General features: G+C 50.5%; 1 protein-coding gene across 1 annotated transcript in view; it reads left to right on the top strand.

Moving 5' to 3' along the window:
* Positions 1-16474, top strand: part of CHD1 (chromodomain helicase DNA binding protein 1) — a 1544591-nt gene that overhangs the window by 1109791 nt on the left and 418326 nt on the right. Inside the window, exon 28 of the mRNA XM_086960963.1 lies at positions 16299-16449. Coding sequence (XP_086817089.1) covers positions 16299-16449 — 151 coding nt within the window. The remainder of the gene's footprint in view (positions 1-16298; positions 16450-16474) is intronic.

The raw sequence follows: 16474 nt of genomic DNA, 5'->3' as shown, positions 1-16474 counted from the left end.
TCTACTCACAACATCATCTGTTATCTATTACATCTATACAGATGCAATCTGGCCTACGCTTCCATACGTATACATTTATCCGCAATAGCAGCTTATCGCCAAAACAGGCAGCATCTTTCATTTTTCAGCGTGCCTGCCATCAAAGCTTTTCTGGAAGGACTCAAACGAGTTATTCCTCCCAGACACCCACCAGCACCTTTATGGAACCTGAATGTGGTCCTTACCAGACTGATGGGTCCACCTTTTGAGCCTCTACACTCATGCGAGATACAATTCTTAACGTGGAAAGTGGCTTTCCTAATAGCAATCACATCGCTACGACGAGTTAGGGAACTTCAAGCACTAACTATCCAAGAGCCATTCATACAGATTCACTCCAACAGGGTGGTACTAAGCACTAACCCTAGTTACTGCCTAAGGTGGTTTCACAGTTCCATATGAATCAAACTATAGAACTGCCAGTGTTCTTCCAGAATCCAGATTCAGTGGCAGAGAGAATGCTCCACACACTAGATGTCAAGAGAGCTCTCATGTACTACATAGATAGGACAAAAGATTTCAGGAAGACAAAACAACTGTTTGTTGCCTTTTCACCACAACACAAAGGCAACCACATTTCAAAAGCAGGTGTAGCCAGATGGATCATTAAGTGCATACAGATTTGCTATCAAAAGGCTAAGCGCACATTAACGATTCCCCCAAGAGCCCAATCAACGCGAAAGTTAGGGGCATCCATGGCTTTCCTGGGAAACATTCCTTTAGAGGAAATCTGTAGAGCAGCCACATGGTCTACCATACACACATTTACCAAACACTACTGCGTAGATGTGCACTCCAAACAGCAGGCAGCTGTAGGACAGGCTGTTCTAAAAACACTTTTTCAGACTGCTGCAGCTGGCACAGGCAGCCGCCGCTAATAGAGGGACTGGTATATATTCTATGCACAGATATGAATTCAGCAGCCCACATGCCTTGAACCGAATATGCTACTTACCAGTATGCATCTGTTCTTGGCATGTAGGGCTGCTGACATTCATATCGCCCGCCCTCCTCCCCGGCGCCTGTAGCGGCTGCAGCACTCAGAATTACTCTTAGCATGGTCACCACTTACTGTATCTGCTCCATCTCTGCCACAATAGCAAAAACAATCTGGGAATGGAGAGGATGCCCATGCGCACTGTAGTCCAGGGGAGGAGCCACCTATCTCATGATACTTCGAAGACTCTTCCAGGACAACAATGTGCAATCATCCGGACCCAACACTAGGCGGCGATCTATGCACAGATTTGAATGTCAGCAGCCCTACATGCCAAGAACAGATGCATTCTGGTAAGTAGCATATTCGTTATAAAGCGCCTGAATCGACCCCCAAAGGGGTATCTCTGCGCTCGAGACGGGCTAAGTGAGGGAAGACAGTCAGCTAGAGATCAGTGGTGAAAAGATAGGTCTTAAGCTGTTTCCTTAAGTGGAGATGTACCGTGCACTGCCTTAGTTGCACATGGAGCTTGTTCCAGTGGCAGGAGCCCAGATAAGATTGGACCTTCCCACCTTGTCTTGCTCTTTTAATTCTAGGCACTGCGAGGAGGTGCTTGGATTCTGAACGGAGAGACTGACATGGCGGTGCACAAACGGACCATCTCTCGGTGGATCGTGTTGTGCATCCAAGCGTGCTACTCTTTGGCTAAAAATGAACCTTCTGTTCGGCTGAGGGCCCATTCCACTCGGGCCACTGGACTACTACTGCCCTGGGCCGAGGAGTCCCATTGCAGGACATTTGCCAGGCAGCTACGTGGGCCTCGCTGCACACGTTCGCAAGGCACTACTGCCTGGACAGCCAAGTCCGGAGGGATGGCTTCTTTGGCCGTTCCGTCCTCCAAGACTTTCTGGTGTGATTATTGGTTCGCAGACCCACCACCGGGGTTGGTATTGCTGGGGTATCTATTCTAAGGTAAAGAATCTATCACTAACGTGTCTCTTTCAGATGCACAAGTTACTACTTGTGTAACGATATATCTGTAAGAGACATTAGTTATTGATAGATTCCTTACCGACCCACCCATCCTCCCAGTTCTGCGAACCGATATCTAGGGTTAAGGTCATCCCCTTTCAGGGCCCTAGTTTCATGGCACCAGTGTTGGTTTTTATTATGGCTCTGCATTTCTGGCGCGGAAAAGCTGTGTAGAAGAACTGACGTCAGCGCGCGGAGACGGCGTCTAAGTACTCCGACGACGTCATCACGGTGCCGACGCGGAGCCGTGGACGACGCCTACCGACGATACGCAAAAAATTTCCGGATCCAGTCTGACGCCTGGGGATGTTCTAAGGTAAGGAATCTATCACTAACTAATGTCTCTTACAGATATATCGTTACGCAAGTAGTAACTTGTGCAACTAGGATAGAAGCTCGAAGGGATACTTGTGCCAGTGTCACGATGGTGAGAGATACACTGGTTTCCCCTGAGCAATGCTTGATTGGGAGAACTTACCCAGTCACAAACGTTGACAGTGTTACCACTAACCATGCAATGGCTATGGCGACATTAGACTGGGGGTTGGGGGGATTACTGACCTGAAACCGTGCTTCCAGCTGCATGTCTGCTTAGCAATGACCTGGAAACTTCAGCGTGGGCTGAGGTAGAACTAAAAACCCATTCAGCAATGCCGGATATCCCTGAGATGGTGTGTGTAAAAACAAGAGCAAGGAGATGAAAATATTGTGAAAAAGAAGTGTTGGAGCCTGAAACTATCGGGACAGGTATGCTCAGACGCGAGTCCCGTGCTCTCCATGCCACTGGAATCAAGCTATCCTGGCTGATGAGAGCTGAAAGCCCGAACCGGGTCCTAGGATGCTTATTTCCAATCCAGTGAGGACCTGGCTTGACAGTTCGGGCTGGACTGTTCCAATGGGGCACAGATTCAAGACTGATTTGCATATGGCTGGGTTCAAACTGGAATGGCATGGTGAGCAAAAAAATGATGGATTTAGGCCCAGATCTCTCTACTGGGGTGAATGTATGACATTGTTCTGCATTCTGTCCATCAACTATTGTTTTTGCAGAAGCCTGAAAGTATGGCCCAACCTTCCAAGAGAAAATGTAAGAAGACTGGGGACCCAGCATCTGAACAGCAAAAGGATCAGGACCCCTCTCCTTTTGGGGAGAGGACTTGGACACCCAGAGGGAACTGAGCCCACAGAGCTTGGCCCTTACCAGCTTGAACTCTTGAGCCCAGCGGACCCTCTAGGGATGAGCTGTGCCTTGGACAGCAGGACTGTCCAACTCTTGAAAGCCTGAAGCAGCAAGCTGCTACTCAGGAAAAGGGAGATGTCAGTGCTAACCACAGAGTTTATTGGGAGGAGAGAGTACTGTACACTGAGGCCAAATACCCCAACCCTGGAGCCACTAGGAGAGAGGTAGTGCCACAGAAGTACAGGGAGTTCTTGCTAATTTTAGCTAACGATATCCCCCTAGCAGGATATCTGGGCTCAACCAAAACCTGGGAAAGGCTAGTTAGCCACTTGTACTGGCCCCAGATGTCTCGGAAAGTAAGGGAGTTTGTCATCTCCTGTGTCACTTGTCACGCCAGTGTCAAAATAGGTGGGCACCAAAAAGCCCCCTTGATACCACTGCCAGTGGTTGGGGTTCCCTTTGAAACAGTAGGTGTGGACATAGTGGGTCCACTTAAATGTCCCACAGCATCAGAAAACAAATTCATACTAGTAGTAGTGGATCATGCCACTAGGTATCCTGAGGCAATTCCCCTTAGGACTACTACAGCTCCTGCAGTAGCCAATGCCCTCATTAGTGTCTTCCGCAGGGTAGGGTTTCCTAAGGAGGTGGTTTCAGACAGAGGTTCCAACTTCTTGTCTGCTTCCCTAAAAAGACATATGGAAAGAACTATGCAACAATATTTCCCAATTCTTTGAGGACAAAATTGACACCATTTACAATAAAATCTTGGCCAAGCACCCTAATAACCCGGAAGACTCCACTACCTTATGTCAAGAAACCCCTTCGGAGACCCTTAAAGTCATTCCAGAAGTTACAGAAAATGAAGTTCAAACACTCCTGGAAAATATGAAATCTGGCTCTCCTCGTGATCTTCTCCCGGCTAGGTTAACCAATAACTTGAGCAGGTCATTATGCCCTATTATTACTAAAATCCTTAACCTTTCTTTTAAAGAAGGTAAGCTCCCGCAACAGTGGAAAGAGGCAACTGTGAACCCGATACGTAAAAATACCACCTCTCCCTGGACTGAACTCTCCAACCTCCGCCCTATCTCTCTTTTGCCCCTCCTGACCAAACTGGCTGAGAAACTTGTCAACACTCAGATCTCTAGCTTTATCGAAGCGACAGGGGGCCTGGACCAATCCCAATCTGGGTTCAGGCCCAACTACAGCACCGAATCTGCACTCCTCTCCGTGACCGATAACATCAAGATGTCACAGGATAGAGGAGGCTCGATGATTCTGGTGCTGTTAGACCTGTCAGCTGCTTTCGATACTGTTTCTCATAAGATCTTGCTGAACCGGTTACAAGGAGTGGGCATCAGAGGTCAGGCACTTGCATGGTTAGAGAGTTTTCTCTCCGTCGCTCACAATCTGTCAGCCTGGGCCCCTACCACTCCATCTCCAGGGCGCTCACTAAGGGGGTGCCACAGGGCTCATGTCTAAGCCCCACATTATTCAATGTATATGTGGCCCCCCTTGCTGAGATTGTGAGGAAGTACGGATTCACTCCAGTGTCGTACGCCGACGACACTCAACTCCTCTACCCTTTTCGTTGGTTGATTGCTTTATTTCGATATGCATATATCATAAAAGCGATACAAAAGATTAAAACAGCATGTTGAAAAGAGTATGACTGTACATTAAGTAAAAAACAGTAAAACACATTAGTTCGTCATAAATTAGTTAAAAGGAGATTAAATTGATATGGACAGTCTTCTAAGTCTAATCAACCAGGCCCATTTTAAAAACTTGGCAACGGCACAAACAATCGGAGGGGCTGTATTAGTTAAAAGAATCCGAAGGGCGACAGAGTGCTGGCGAGTACCCAATTCTCTGCAGATAGGTCCAAGCCAACGTGATCTTGGTCGGCCATAATCTGGGCATTCGAAAAAAAAATGTGGCACCGTCTCTGGTTTGTCGGGACAGAGAGCACAGTATCGTGAAGAGGGCTGGGATTTATTCCACCTGGAACAGAGGTCAGCCAAGGGTAACAACCCCAGCCGGAATTTGATGTACAGGGACCGGTCCATGGCAATTGTTATTAGGTCCATGTACGGCTCGTAGGCAACGACATCTTTTATCAGCAGAAAAGCTGCGGTGGTTTTGCAGTGCTGCTGGTTACTGATGCGCTTCACACGGACCCACTCCCAAAAAAGTTTTTTTAGGGTCTCCTTCGGGGGAGCGGAGTGACTATACCAACAAGAGTCCAGGCCTAGGTCCCCTAGGAGGTGTTTAATGTTCTTCAGCCATTTGATACTGTGCCAACCGTCGGAGTGCATCACCTCAGCCAGGCCATCAGCATAGGGTTTTAGCTCCGGTACCCTCCACAGGCGGGCCCAGAGCAAGAGGGGTCGAAGGCGAGCCTGATCCCCTATTGCTTTACAGCCAGCATCCATGAGCACTGGGATAGTCGGACTACTCGATGGTATGGCAAGTAGATCTTTAATGAATTTGTTTTCGGCCTTGCACAGTAAGTCCACTTTGCCCAGACCCCACAATTCAGCTCCATATAGTGACGCAGGGACCGCACGAGCTTTATAAATGTCAAGTAGGGGGGCAACACAATGTTTTGTTGAGTTGTTAAACTCCTTGAGGAGGGCCCCCCCCACCCTTTTGTGGGTCAATGCCATTTTATTGATATGGGCGGTCCAGCTCATCGCGTCATTAAGTCGAATTCCCAAGTAGTCGAATTCTGCCACTCTTTCTAGGGGTATAGAATTCAAAATAGGGGGGCGGCCAAGTTTGCGGGGTGGGTGCAAAACTAAGTACTTGGTCTTTTCCACATTGATGACAAGGCCCCTGGAGGTGCAAAAGTCCTGGAAGCGATTCAGTAATGTCTGGAGACCTTGGGGGGTTTTAGAGATGAGGAGGGTGTCATCGGTGAACAGCAAGGTTGGAATTTTTACGCCTCCCAGAGTGGGAGCGTCTGCTGGTTCGCCGAGTAGATGGTCTACCACCCCATTGATATAGAGGGAGAATAGGGTGGGGGCCAGAACACAGCCCTGCCTTACTCCCCTCTCGACCCTGATCTTATCGGTCTTTTCCCCGTCCAACCCCCATCTAACCTGGGCATAGGTGTTTTTGTGCAGTTTAATAAGGAGGTTTAGTAAATACGGGGGCATCCCTAGACCGTGTAGCACCCTCCAGAGTTCCTCCCTGGGAACCAGGTCAAAGGCAGTCTTTAGGTCAATAAAGGCCAAATAGAGACTGCCTTTGCCTAGCTCCACCACCTTCCAGTGTAGTAACAGGAGCCTAAAAACCTGTTTGATGGTTCCGGTGCCTGAGCGGAACCCGGCTTGCATGTCAGACAGGATGTGGTTTTCATCCACCCATTGCGAGATCCTCCCCAAAATCGCTTTCCCCGCCAATTTCTGGGTCGAATCTATTAGGCTTATAGGCCTATAGTTCCCAGGTAGATCCCTACTGCCCTTCTTGTATATGGGGACCACCTCAGCACCTCTCCAGGAATCTGGCACCGGGCCTCCCGCAACGATTGCGTTGAGGAGTGCAGAAATTATTACCCCCCAATCTTCCGGGTATGCTCGAAGAATATCGCCTGGGAGGCCATCCGGGCCAGCTGCTTTAAGTGGTACCAGGGTTTTGATCTGTTTTGTAACATCCAAAACGGAAAAGAATTCCAGGTCTTGGGCCAAGCTAGAGGGCGGGAGGTCAAAGGGGTCATTTAGTGAGCCTTCAACGGCAGAATAGAGTTTTTGGAAGTGGGAGAACCATGTTTGGGCGTTGATGGTACAGGTCCTCAAAGTATCGTCAGGACGGTTCCTGTTGCCCACCAAATCCCAAAAACGTTTTGCATCTTTCCCTCGACTGGCGGCCAGAAGGTCCTGCCAGAAGTTATCCTCCCACTCCATCTTGGCGCTTTTTTGGCAGAGTGCGTAGTGCCTCCTGGCCACCCTAGTCCTAGATGGTAATTTGGACTTTACTGCTTCAATGAGAAGTGACTTCGCCTCCCTGCACTTCTGATTGAACCAGCCCAATCTGCCTCGTGGGCTTGGTTTCCTTCTGTTCGTGTTAGCTGGCACTACGAAAAGATCGCTAATAGCCTGGGTTATAGTGCAGAACCTTGAGGCCACCTCCGACAACCCGTCCACCTGGGGGTCAAAATTGGTTAGGGCTGAAGCAAGAAGCTGCCTAATGGCAGAGGTTTTCTCCTCTGAGAGTACTAGCTTTGCCCACTTTAGCCGCCGGCCACAGTTGGCGACTACTGACAGGTCCGGGGTGGGGTTACAAGAAGTTCTAGTCACAGGGCAGGTTATCCACCTGTGAGACATGGTGAGAGAGAGAAGATTGTGATCACTCTCGACAGATGGTATAATCACCATGTCCTCCACCATGCTCCACAGGTGTATGTCGAGAAGGAAGTAATCGATCCGTGACGTGTGCCCTGGCCTATTGTAAGTGTGGGCCCCAGCTTTGTCGGACCTGGTCCTGCCATTGGCAGCCCTCAGGCCAAACTCCATGGCTATTGAATTGATCTGGAGGGCCACTTCTGTCCACTTTTTAATGGGATTCAGTTCAAGGGACGGGATCCCCCACCTAGCGTCGAGTTCCTCTTGATCAGATAAGATTTCGAGGTCCAGGGGCTCAAAGGTGCAGTTAAGATCGCCCGCCACCAGGGTGCAGGACCTATGAGGTGATAAGCGGAGCCGGGCTTCTAGGCAAGATATTACTGGAGATTCTCTGCCCCCCTTAGTGCCTTGGGCGTAAATATTAAAAATATTTAAAATAACTCGGCCTTGGGAGTTTTTCAACACTATGTTCAGGAGATCCGGGCATTTGGTATCCCGCTCCACCACCCTGCAGTTGAGTTCTAAAGCCACCCAAATTAGGAGGCCACCCGAAGCGCGGCCCCTACCGGTTACACTAAGGGCTGCTGGCAGAAAGTGGGTGGAGTATCCTGCCTTGTGCAGGGGCACCCCGCTCCTGGTTTCCTGGAACAGGCATATGGAGTATTGCTCCACCAGCGAGTTCCAGTCTGGGAGCGCTAGCTTCCTCTCGAGGCCCGCCACATTCCAGCTGAAAACCCTAAGCGAGGGGTCCGTCACAGCCGAAATGCTGCGGTTCTTGACGGGGGGCAACGTCTCCACAGCCCCCACAACAGAGAGACCAACCAATATGCCGGGAGGTTCCCTGGTTTCCCCTTGCTCTGTTACATACTTGGCAGTGACCTGGCTTTGTAGTGCAGTCGAGGGGCAACAGATTTTAGGGGAGGGGATGGACTCGACAGCAGGACTTGAGACCGCAGGATCCTCCCCGGGAACGTCAAAGAGTCAGCAGCCCCAGAAGCCCCAGTTCTGCATCACTGGCGCTGGGTAGAGCTGCTGTGCGAAGACTCCCGGGGAGGGGTGGCCGTGGGCGATGTTTAGAGGAGGGGGCCCGACAGGGCCTAGTGGAGTGGTCGGGATCGGTCTCGGGTAAAAAAAAGATAGGTCGACAGCATCGACCCCCGTCCCGGCCGTGCGGCCTTGGGAGCATATTGAGTGAGCAGCTCTTATATCTTGAAAATTGACCACCACGCAATCACCCTCAAAAAGTTTTTTCCCGTGGCCAATCCAACTCACCCTGCGCACCCCAAGGATCAGGCCGTCTACACCCACTGGAAGTGGTCTATTGGTTTTCATCCAGTGGATGACTTTGTTTTTTAGCGCCTGATGTGTTTCCTGTTGTGATTCTTTTAGGAGGGGGACTTTAGTGAGGACAACAACATACGGGTGGCATTCGGGTGGGAGATTTACCGGAGGGCACTTGCGTGGCGGAATGTGCTCGGAGGCCGCTAGGGGAGGTTTTTTTGGCAAGGAGGGGTTTTTAGACAGAGGGGGATTTTTGGGTGAAGAGGTTGATTTGGTAGCCCTAGTGGTAGGTGCTGCACCGTTGGTTTTAACAGGCGCAGCAATTGCCGAGTGGACGCTTGGGCCAGTCCCTTTCTTCTGTGGGATCTTTTGGGCAGGGTTCGGCACGAGTGCCGTCACTGCTGAGGGGGGAGTGCCGTGCACCTGAACTACGTGGGTGAGTTCACTAGGCACTGCCCGCTTCGCACCGGCCAGAGGGACTGGGGTAGGAGCTTTCCCTGTAGCCGGTGTTTTAGCCGGCAGTGACGACTGAACTCTAGTTGTTTGGCCTACTGGGACCTCTTTAGCCACATTCCTGACTGGGATGAATTCAGTAGGCCTAGGTTGCACTTTCAGCAGGGTTTTCAGGGAGAAAAAGTTGTCCCTAGTGGCCTGTTCAAAATTGTCGAGTCTAGCCCCCAGGCTCCTAACTTGATCAAGTAACGGATTAAACAAAGATTTTACCAAATTCTCGAGAGACTCGAGAGATGTAACCTGGTTTGCTAGAGCCGGTGTGACTGGGGGCAGGAGGGACGGTGTCAGGGGCTCGACTGCATGCTGGGGGGGGCCTGCAATCCTAAGGAGTTCCAGCTCACCAGCGTCTTGGTGTGTAGTGCCCCTATTAAGCTTTGTCTTAGAACGCTTGTGGAGCATGGAATAATTCCCCCTCCGAGTGTTGATTCCCCTTTTCCTTTTCCTATGTACCCGCGGAGATCTAGTCTGGGGAAGAGGTAATGTGTGAGGTGAGGGAACAATAGGATCCGAGAAAGACCTGTTGTCAGGAGGGCTGACTATGCAAGGGGATGGGCCAGAAGCAATAGCCTCGATGCAGCGACTACCTGGGGAGGGAAGTGTTATGAGGCTTTCGATCCTATCTAGTCCAGCCTCTAGCACTGCAATGTGTTGCTCATCAGGTTGAGACAAGATGGCAGTGGGCATAGGCGGCGACAGAGCATGTGCCACAGTTCCCAAAGAGGAGCGCTTAGATGGAAGGAGGTCTAGTGAAAGGCGGCGTTCCGTCATTGCGATCTCCTTTTCAATGACGTTAGCCACCCGGGTGATGAATTTGTCCATTGTACCGATCATCGTGGAACCCCCTAGAACACTTGCTCCACCACCCCTCAAAGCTTTACCAGATCTGGTGGACATGGTGGATCCGAAGCCTGCCGTTAGACTCAGGGGGATAAGAGTCGTAGAGGTCGAAGAAAGGGGGGTGGCCCAGCCCAGCCAGCCCCTGACTGCCACAGACTGCCCGCCCTTTGCTCGGGCTTCGCTCGGCGTCCCGCTCGCGTCCCGCGGAGCGCCTGGCAAAACCTTTAGTCAGAGGGCGTTGCAGGCGGGGGGCGTGGCTGGTGGTGGGCGTGTCCACTCGCACACCTGATCCAGCAGGGACTCCTGGATCTTCGAGTCCCTGCTAGCGCCAATGCCAGGTGGTTGGTTCTCCCGGCGCCTCCTCAAGCCCAGCGCCTTGATGCTGGTTCCGCCTCCTCAATCCGCGAAGCGGCACCCGCGGAGCGGGTGCGGCGAGGGGCAGCGTCGGGAAGCAAAGGAAACAGTCCCCAGAACAGCGGGACGTGCAGAGGGCTCCCAACACACCGCAACTCCACAGCTACTCGCAGGTAGGGTCCCAGGGAGCACAGGGACACGCGCCTTTTTCTGGCTGGCCAGGCGGGGGGCGTGGCTGGTGGTGGGCGCGTCCACTCGCACACCTGATCCAGCAGGGACTCCTGGATCTTCGAGTCCCTGCTAGCGCCAATGCCAGGTGGTTGGTTCTCCCGGCGCCTCCTCAAGCCCAGCGCCTTGATGCTGGTTCCGCCTCCTCAATCCGCGAAGCGGCACCCGCGGAGCGGGTGCGGCGAGGGGCAGCGTCGGGAAGCAAAGGAAACAGTCCCCAGAACAGCGGGACGTGCAGAGGGCTCCCAACACACCGCAACTCCACAGCTACTCGCAGGTAGGGTACCCTTTTCATGCCCCTGACCCTAATGTTAGGGAAAACTTTGCGGATGGCATGAGGGCCATCTCCAACTGGATGGCTGCCAACTACCTCCAGTGCAATGTCGGGAAGACCGAAGTGATGTGTTTTGGGAAAGCCAGCATGCTTTGGTCCCCTGATTGGTGGCCCCAAGATTTGGGACCTGTACCCTCCCCTAAACCCACCATCAAAAATCTGGGTGTGAAACTAGACCAAAACTTAACTCTTAAAGAACATGCAAATGTAATTGCAGGTGCTTGTTTTCACACCATTGGATTACTCAGGCGAGTCTTCCCCCTGTTACCTGACACCTACAGAAAGACCCTGGTTCAAGCCCTTGTAATAAGTCGCCTTGACTATTGCAACGGGCTTCTGATACAAGCCAATGAGGATGTCATCAATCGTTTGCAGGTGGTCCAGAACACGGCGGCAAGATTGATTCTGAATGCCCCCCCCAGAACATCTTCTGGACCCCTGTTGAAAAAACTTCACTGGCTCCCAATACGCCAACGGGTTAAATTCAAAATTTGCTGCACTGTACATAAGTGTTTATTTGGAAATGGCCCCAAATATCTAGCCAAACTACTCCAGCCCTACAAACCAGAACGAGAACTACGGTCAAGTAACCTACTCCTGCTCAAACCACCTTTCATTAAAAAAGCCAGACAAGGCGGCCGAGCCCTCTCATCAGTGGGGCCGGCCCTGTGGAACAACTTGCCGCTTAGCTTAAGACAGATCTCCAAACACCTCACCTTTAGAAAAATGCTAAAAACGAATCTGTTTATGGAGACATAACTTTAGGACTGCTGCCTATACAGTATCTTTGCGGCCTGTTGTTGTCAAAGCGCGGAGATAACCCTTTCGGGCTCGATTCTTGCGCTATAGAAGCATATAAATAAATAAATAAATAAAGTGTGTGGAGTACAGTACAAGTTTACTGCACCCTATCACCCACAAACCAATGGTCTTATTGATAGTTTCAGCAAGACATTGAAAGTCATCAATATGGGGCTCCCTGAAAAACTGAAAAGGAGATGGGATGTCCTCTTACCATGCTTGCTTTTTGCCTACAGAGAGGTGCCTCAGGACTGAGTAGGATTTTCCCCCTTTGAAATTCTGATTGGCAATCCTATCAGGGTACCACTATGTCTTGTAAAAGAGGGTTGGGAGAAGCCTCTCCAAGAAGCAAAACAAGACATTGTGGACTATTGTCCTGTGGTCCAGAATGGCTGAGTACATGGAAAAAACATCCATGAATCTTGAGGCCAGCCAGGAGCTTCAGAAGAACTGGTATAACCAAAAAGCTGCACTCGTAGCATTATAACCAGGGTAAAAGGTGTGGGGTTTGGAGCCAATGTCACCAAGGGCTCTCCAGGACAGATGGAGTGGCCCTTACCCCATCTTTGAAAAGAAAAGTGAGGTCATCTACTAGGTTGACCTGGGCAAAAGCTGGGTGCTCATGTGAACCGCCTTAAGCTTTTCCATGATAGGGCTGACATCACCATGCCGATGGTGACTGGTGAGGATCAGGTGACAGAGAGTGAACCGCTCATACAGCCCAAAGATGGGTCAGTGGATGGAGTTGTCTTTTCAGGCACACTCACTGCCCAACAGTAGAATGGTTGCAAGCAAATCTTGCAGCAGTATGCAAAGTTCTTTTCCTTGACCCCTCGTCAGACAAACGGGTGTACCCATGATGTGGACACCGGTGACAGTTCACCTGTCCAGAACAAAATCTATTGACAGTCTGATCAAGTCAAGGAAAGCATCAGAGCTGAAGTCAGAAAGACGGTGGACTTAGGGGTTATTGAACCCCCTGAGAGCCACTGGTCCAGCCCCGTGGTTCTAGTCCCCAAACCCCATCCACAGGGTGGAAAGAGAGAAATTAGGTTCTGTGTGGACTATAGAGGGCTCAACACTTTCACCAAGACAAATGCTCACCCTCTCCCAAGAGCAGATTAGTTGATAGACAAATTGGGAGCAGCCAAATTTCTAAGTACCTTTGACTTAACTGCAGGGTACTGGCAGATTGGCATGGCACCAGGAGCTAAAGAAAAAACAGCATTCTCCGCCCTGGTGGCCATTGTCAATTTACTGTTATGCCCTTTAGTTTAAAGAATGCCCCTGCCACCTTCCAAAGTTTGGTTAATCAAGTCATTGCTGTATTGGAGTCATTCAGCAATGTCGACTCTTCACTTTGTTCTGCACCAAGACATGCAACCTGCAAAGGCAGTGTGTGAGTGTCAGGGTACAGGGCCTTTAAGGGTGGTACAGTGAGTGCTGCATCCCTTAAGGGCCTTCTCTGGTCACAGTGCCTTGGGTACCTGTGGTACCATTTACCAGGGGCTGACCTGTGTCCAGAGATGCCAATTGTGTTTAGGCTTCAATGCAGTTTTAGGGAAGGAACACAGGCCCTGGGTACCTGATTGGCAGGAGCCCAGGGCACACTGTCTAAGCACGTCAGCAATGCAGCAAAAAGTGGCATACCATACAAGAAAGAGGGCTTTTTCTCACAGTGCTGTACCAGGCTCTGACCTGCTGTACTGTCACTACAATCCTTAACGCTGTTGGGTTCAAAACATGACACTCTTGCTGGTGCTGTCTGATCAAAGATGTTACAATCTTAAACTTAATGGAGTTTTTGAAACAGATTTTTTACCATTTAGAAGAGAACGTTTTATCAAATGATATACTCCAAATCTTGCGACAAATGTTCCCTCAGGCAGCCGAGGCGATCCGGGACGATCCGGGACCACGAAGCCAAGCTATATGTTGCAGAGCATCAGAAGTAGTCAGGCTCACGTAAGTCCTACTTCAGGTCAAAGGCATGGATTTATCCTTCTCATGAGCCCGTTCCAGCAAGAAGTGAACTTCACGCTTATCTGGTAAGTCAAGAAAGTAAAGTGTGACTCGACCCCACCTGGCTACTCTGTCTCCAAAGAGAAGCTGCGAGGGCATCACAGTGTTAGTCGTTCTTCTTTCAGGTCTTCGGTTGCGAAGATGATCCCACGATTTATCCTGTTTGTGAGGAAATTAGTTGTATTATATTGTGGTGGTTCGACCCACTGTGTAATACACTTATCAACCCCTTTAGGACCAGGCGGTTTTGTTTAAGTCTCAGCTCAACTCTGGGTAGCTTTGGCACTGAGCAGCAAGTATTACACCAAGGACCATTTAGTCCTCCTTTGGGACTTTGGCATTGTTGACTGCTGGATGGCCCTTTGCTGCCTATGTGTGTGTTTTGCTGGAGTTGTTGCGCAGACTTGGCCCTGAGATTAGGCCTTCTGCTTTGCTTGGGCTGCTTGTCAAGCCTTTTTCGGGGGGGGTTTTCCCTGTGGCCCTTTTGTTTTTTTCTCTGCTGCGGAAGTTCTTCTTAAGAAGATTCCCATGTCTTGGAACTTAACGTACCCTATGTGGGGTAGTGGTAGCTAGGGAGTTCTGGTTGCCTTCTGGTGGCAGTTCTCCATGGCGTTTCTGTATGATGCTTTGCTTCTTGAGGACGTGTGCGCGGCCCCTCGTAGTGGTGTGGCCGTGCATTTTCTCACCTTCCTGCCCCTGTCCTGGGGGCTGGCGTGATTCTGAGAGCACCCTTGTCAGGCGTAGACTGCCGGGTCTTTCTGGGGCCCCAGGCTGTTCTTCTTGCAGTTTGACTGTTGGTGCTGTTCTGGCTGGCCTGTTGCCTTCTATCTGGAGGGTGCTCGCCTTCCTTTCCCTCATTTCCTTGGGCCCTCTGGGCTTCTTCTTCCTCCTCCTCTACCTGTCATAGCATTGGATGGAAGCTCTGTTGCCTTGTAATTGAGTGAGGTGCTTCGGCCTCTCTAGCCTTGCCCTTGGTTTTTCTGCTGTGAGGGTACGGGCCTCTTCAGTCTTCTTTTTCTTCCTCCTACACCCTCTGGGGTCGGTGATGTTCTCCTTTTGGGGGTTCCTCTTGCCTGGCAGGGGGGAAGTTTTCGCTTCTGGCCTGCAGATCTGGTCCCCTGTGGGACCTTCTGTTCTGTCCAGGCTGATGGGGTCCTTTTGCAGACCCTCCTTCCATGTGGTTATTGCTAGGGTATCTATTCTACGTGAAGGAATCTGCGGTTAGTAGTCTCTATCAGATTTACGAGCTACTTACCTTCAGTAACGATGTATCTGGTAGAGACAATTCTAGCCGCAGATTCCTTCATGACCCGCCCTTTCTCCCCTTTCTAAGAGGACCCTTGAGTTGGTCTTTGGTACTCGTCTCCCGGTGTGGGGCTGTGTCTCCTGTGAGTGCCTTCTTTGCTCTTGACGGGTGGCTCTGTCTGGTTGCGATTCATTCCTCCTCTTGGTTTGTTGGAGGATGGGGTTACGATGCTCCTGTGCCCCGCTGCTCTGGCTACTCCAGGTTTGGAGGGGTTTGCCTTCCATCTCTGTTCTCCCCTACCTTCCCTTCCTCTTGCTGCTGAGGGTCCTGGCCCCTCTGCTAACCTCCAAATAGGGGTTATCTGGCCAGGCCTTGCCCTTGTTCCTCAGGTGGTTGCCCTCTATGCTGGTGTGGCTTGGAGGTTTGTGTCCTGTCTGTCTTGGGACTGGCTCCTCTTCCTTGTTTCTGGATGGGGGTGGTGGGCCTGTTACATGTATAATGGCTTTTTACGCCGGTACCTTGTCTCAGGGGGAAGGCTGTATATGTACTGGCAGGGTGTCTGCTCAGGGCTCTGCTCAGTTCTTTCTTCTGCCCCTGCCTTTGGACACTGCAGTGTTGCACTGTTCCATATTGTGTCGTTTGTCCCCTCTATTTTTTCTACTCTTTCGCACACTGTTCCCATGCTCCCAAAGTTTTTTGTCTGGTGGCTCCGCCTTGTGGTGCGGAAAAGCTCTCCAAAGAAAACTGACGTCGGCGCGCCGGGGTGGGTCTTATGTGACCTCGCTGACGTCACTTACGCGGACTACGCCTGGGCAGAGTCGCGTGGTGTCACCCCACCCCCGGCACGTACGGATGCTGTGGCAAAAAGTTTCCGGATCCAGACTCTTGCCTGGGGATAATTCTATGTGAGGGAATCTGCGGCTAGAATCGTCTATACCAGATACAGCGTTACCAACGGTAAGTAACTCATATGTAAGGTACTCATAAATGTTGTTTTCAAAGGTGTTTCGATCAATGTGCTGTCATTCATGGTCATAAAATGGAATCACACGTATCCTTTTCTTATTGACTATTTTGCATTTGTCGTGTGTTATTGAGTAAGTTTTTTATTTAAAGCTCAGCCTGTCTTAATTTCTTTTTCATAGATACACAATGCCATGTCATACAAAAGCAGCCCATTTTGAAATTGACTGGTCCAAAGAAGATGATTCAAATCTTTTGATAGGAATTTATGAATATGGCTATGGCAGCTGGGAAATGATTAAAATGGACCCAGACCTCAACTTGACACAGAAGGTATGCTCATACTTGGTTGCATATT

The sequence above is a fragment of the Lissotriton vulgaris genome, chromosome 3_1 (assembly GCF_964263255.1).
Source record: "Lissotriton vulgaris chromosome 3_1, aLisVul1.2, whole genome shotgun sequence".
In the NCBI taxonomy this organism is placed as follows: Eukaryota; Metazoa; Chordata; class Amphibia; order Caudata; family Salamandridae; genus Lissotriton; species Lissotriton vulgaris.
Note: the sequence above shows the minus strand (reverse complement) of the source record. Positions and strands in the feature narration are given on the sequence as shown.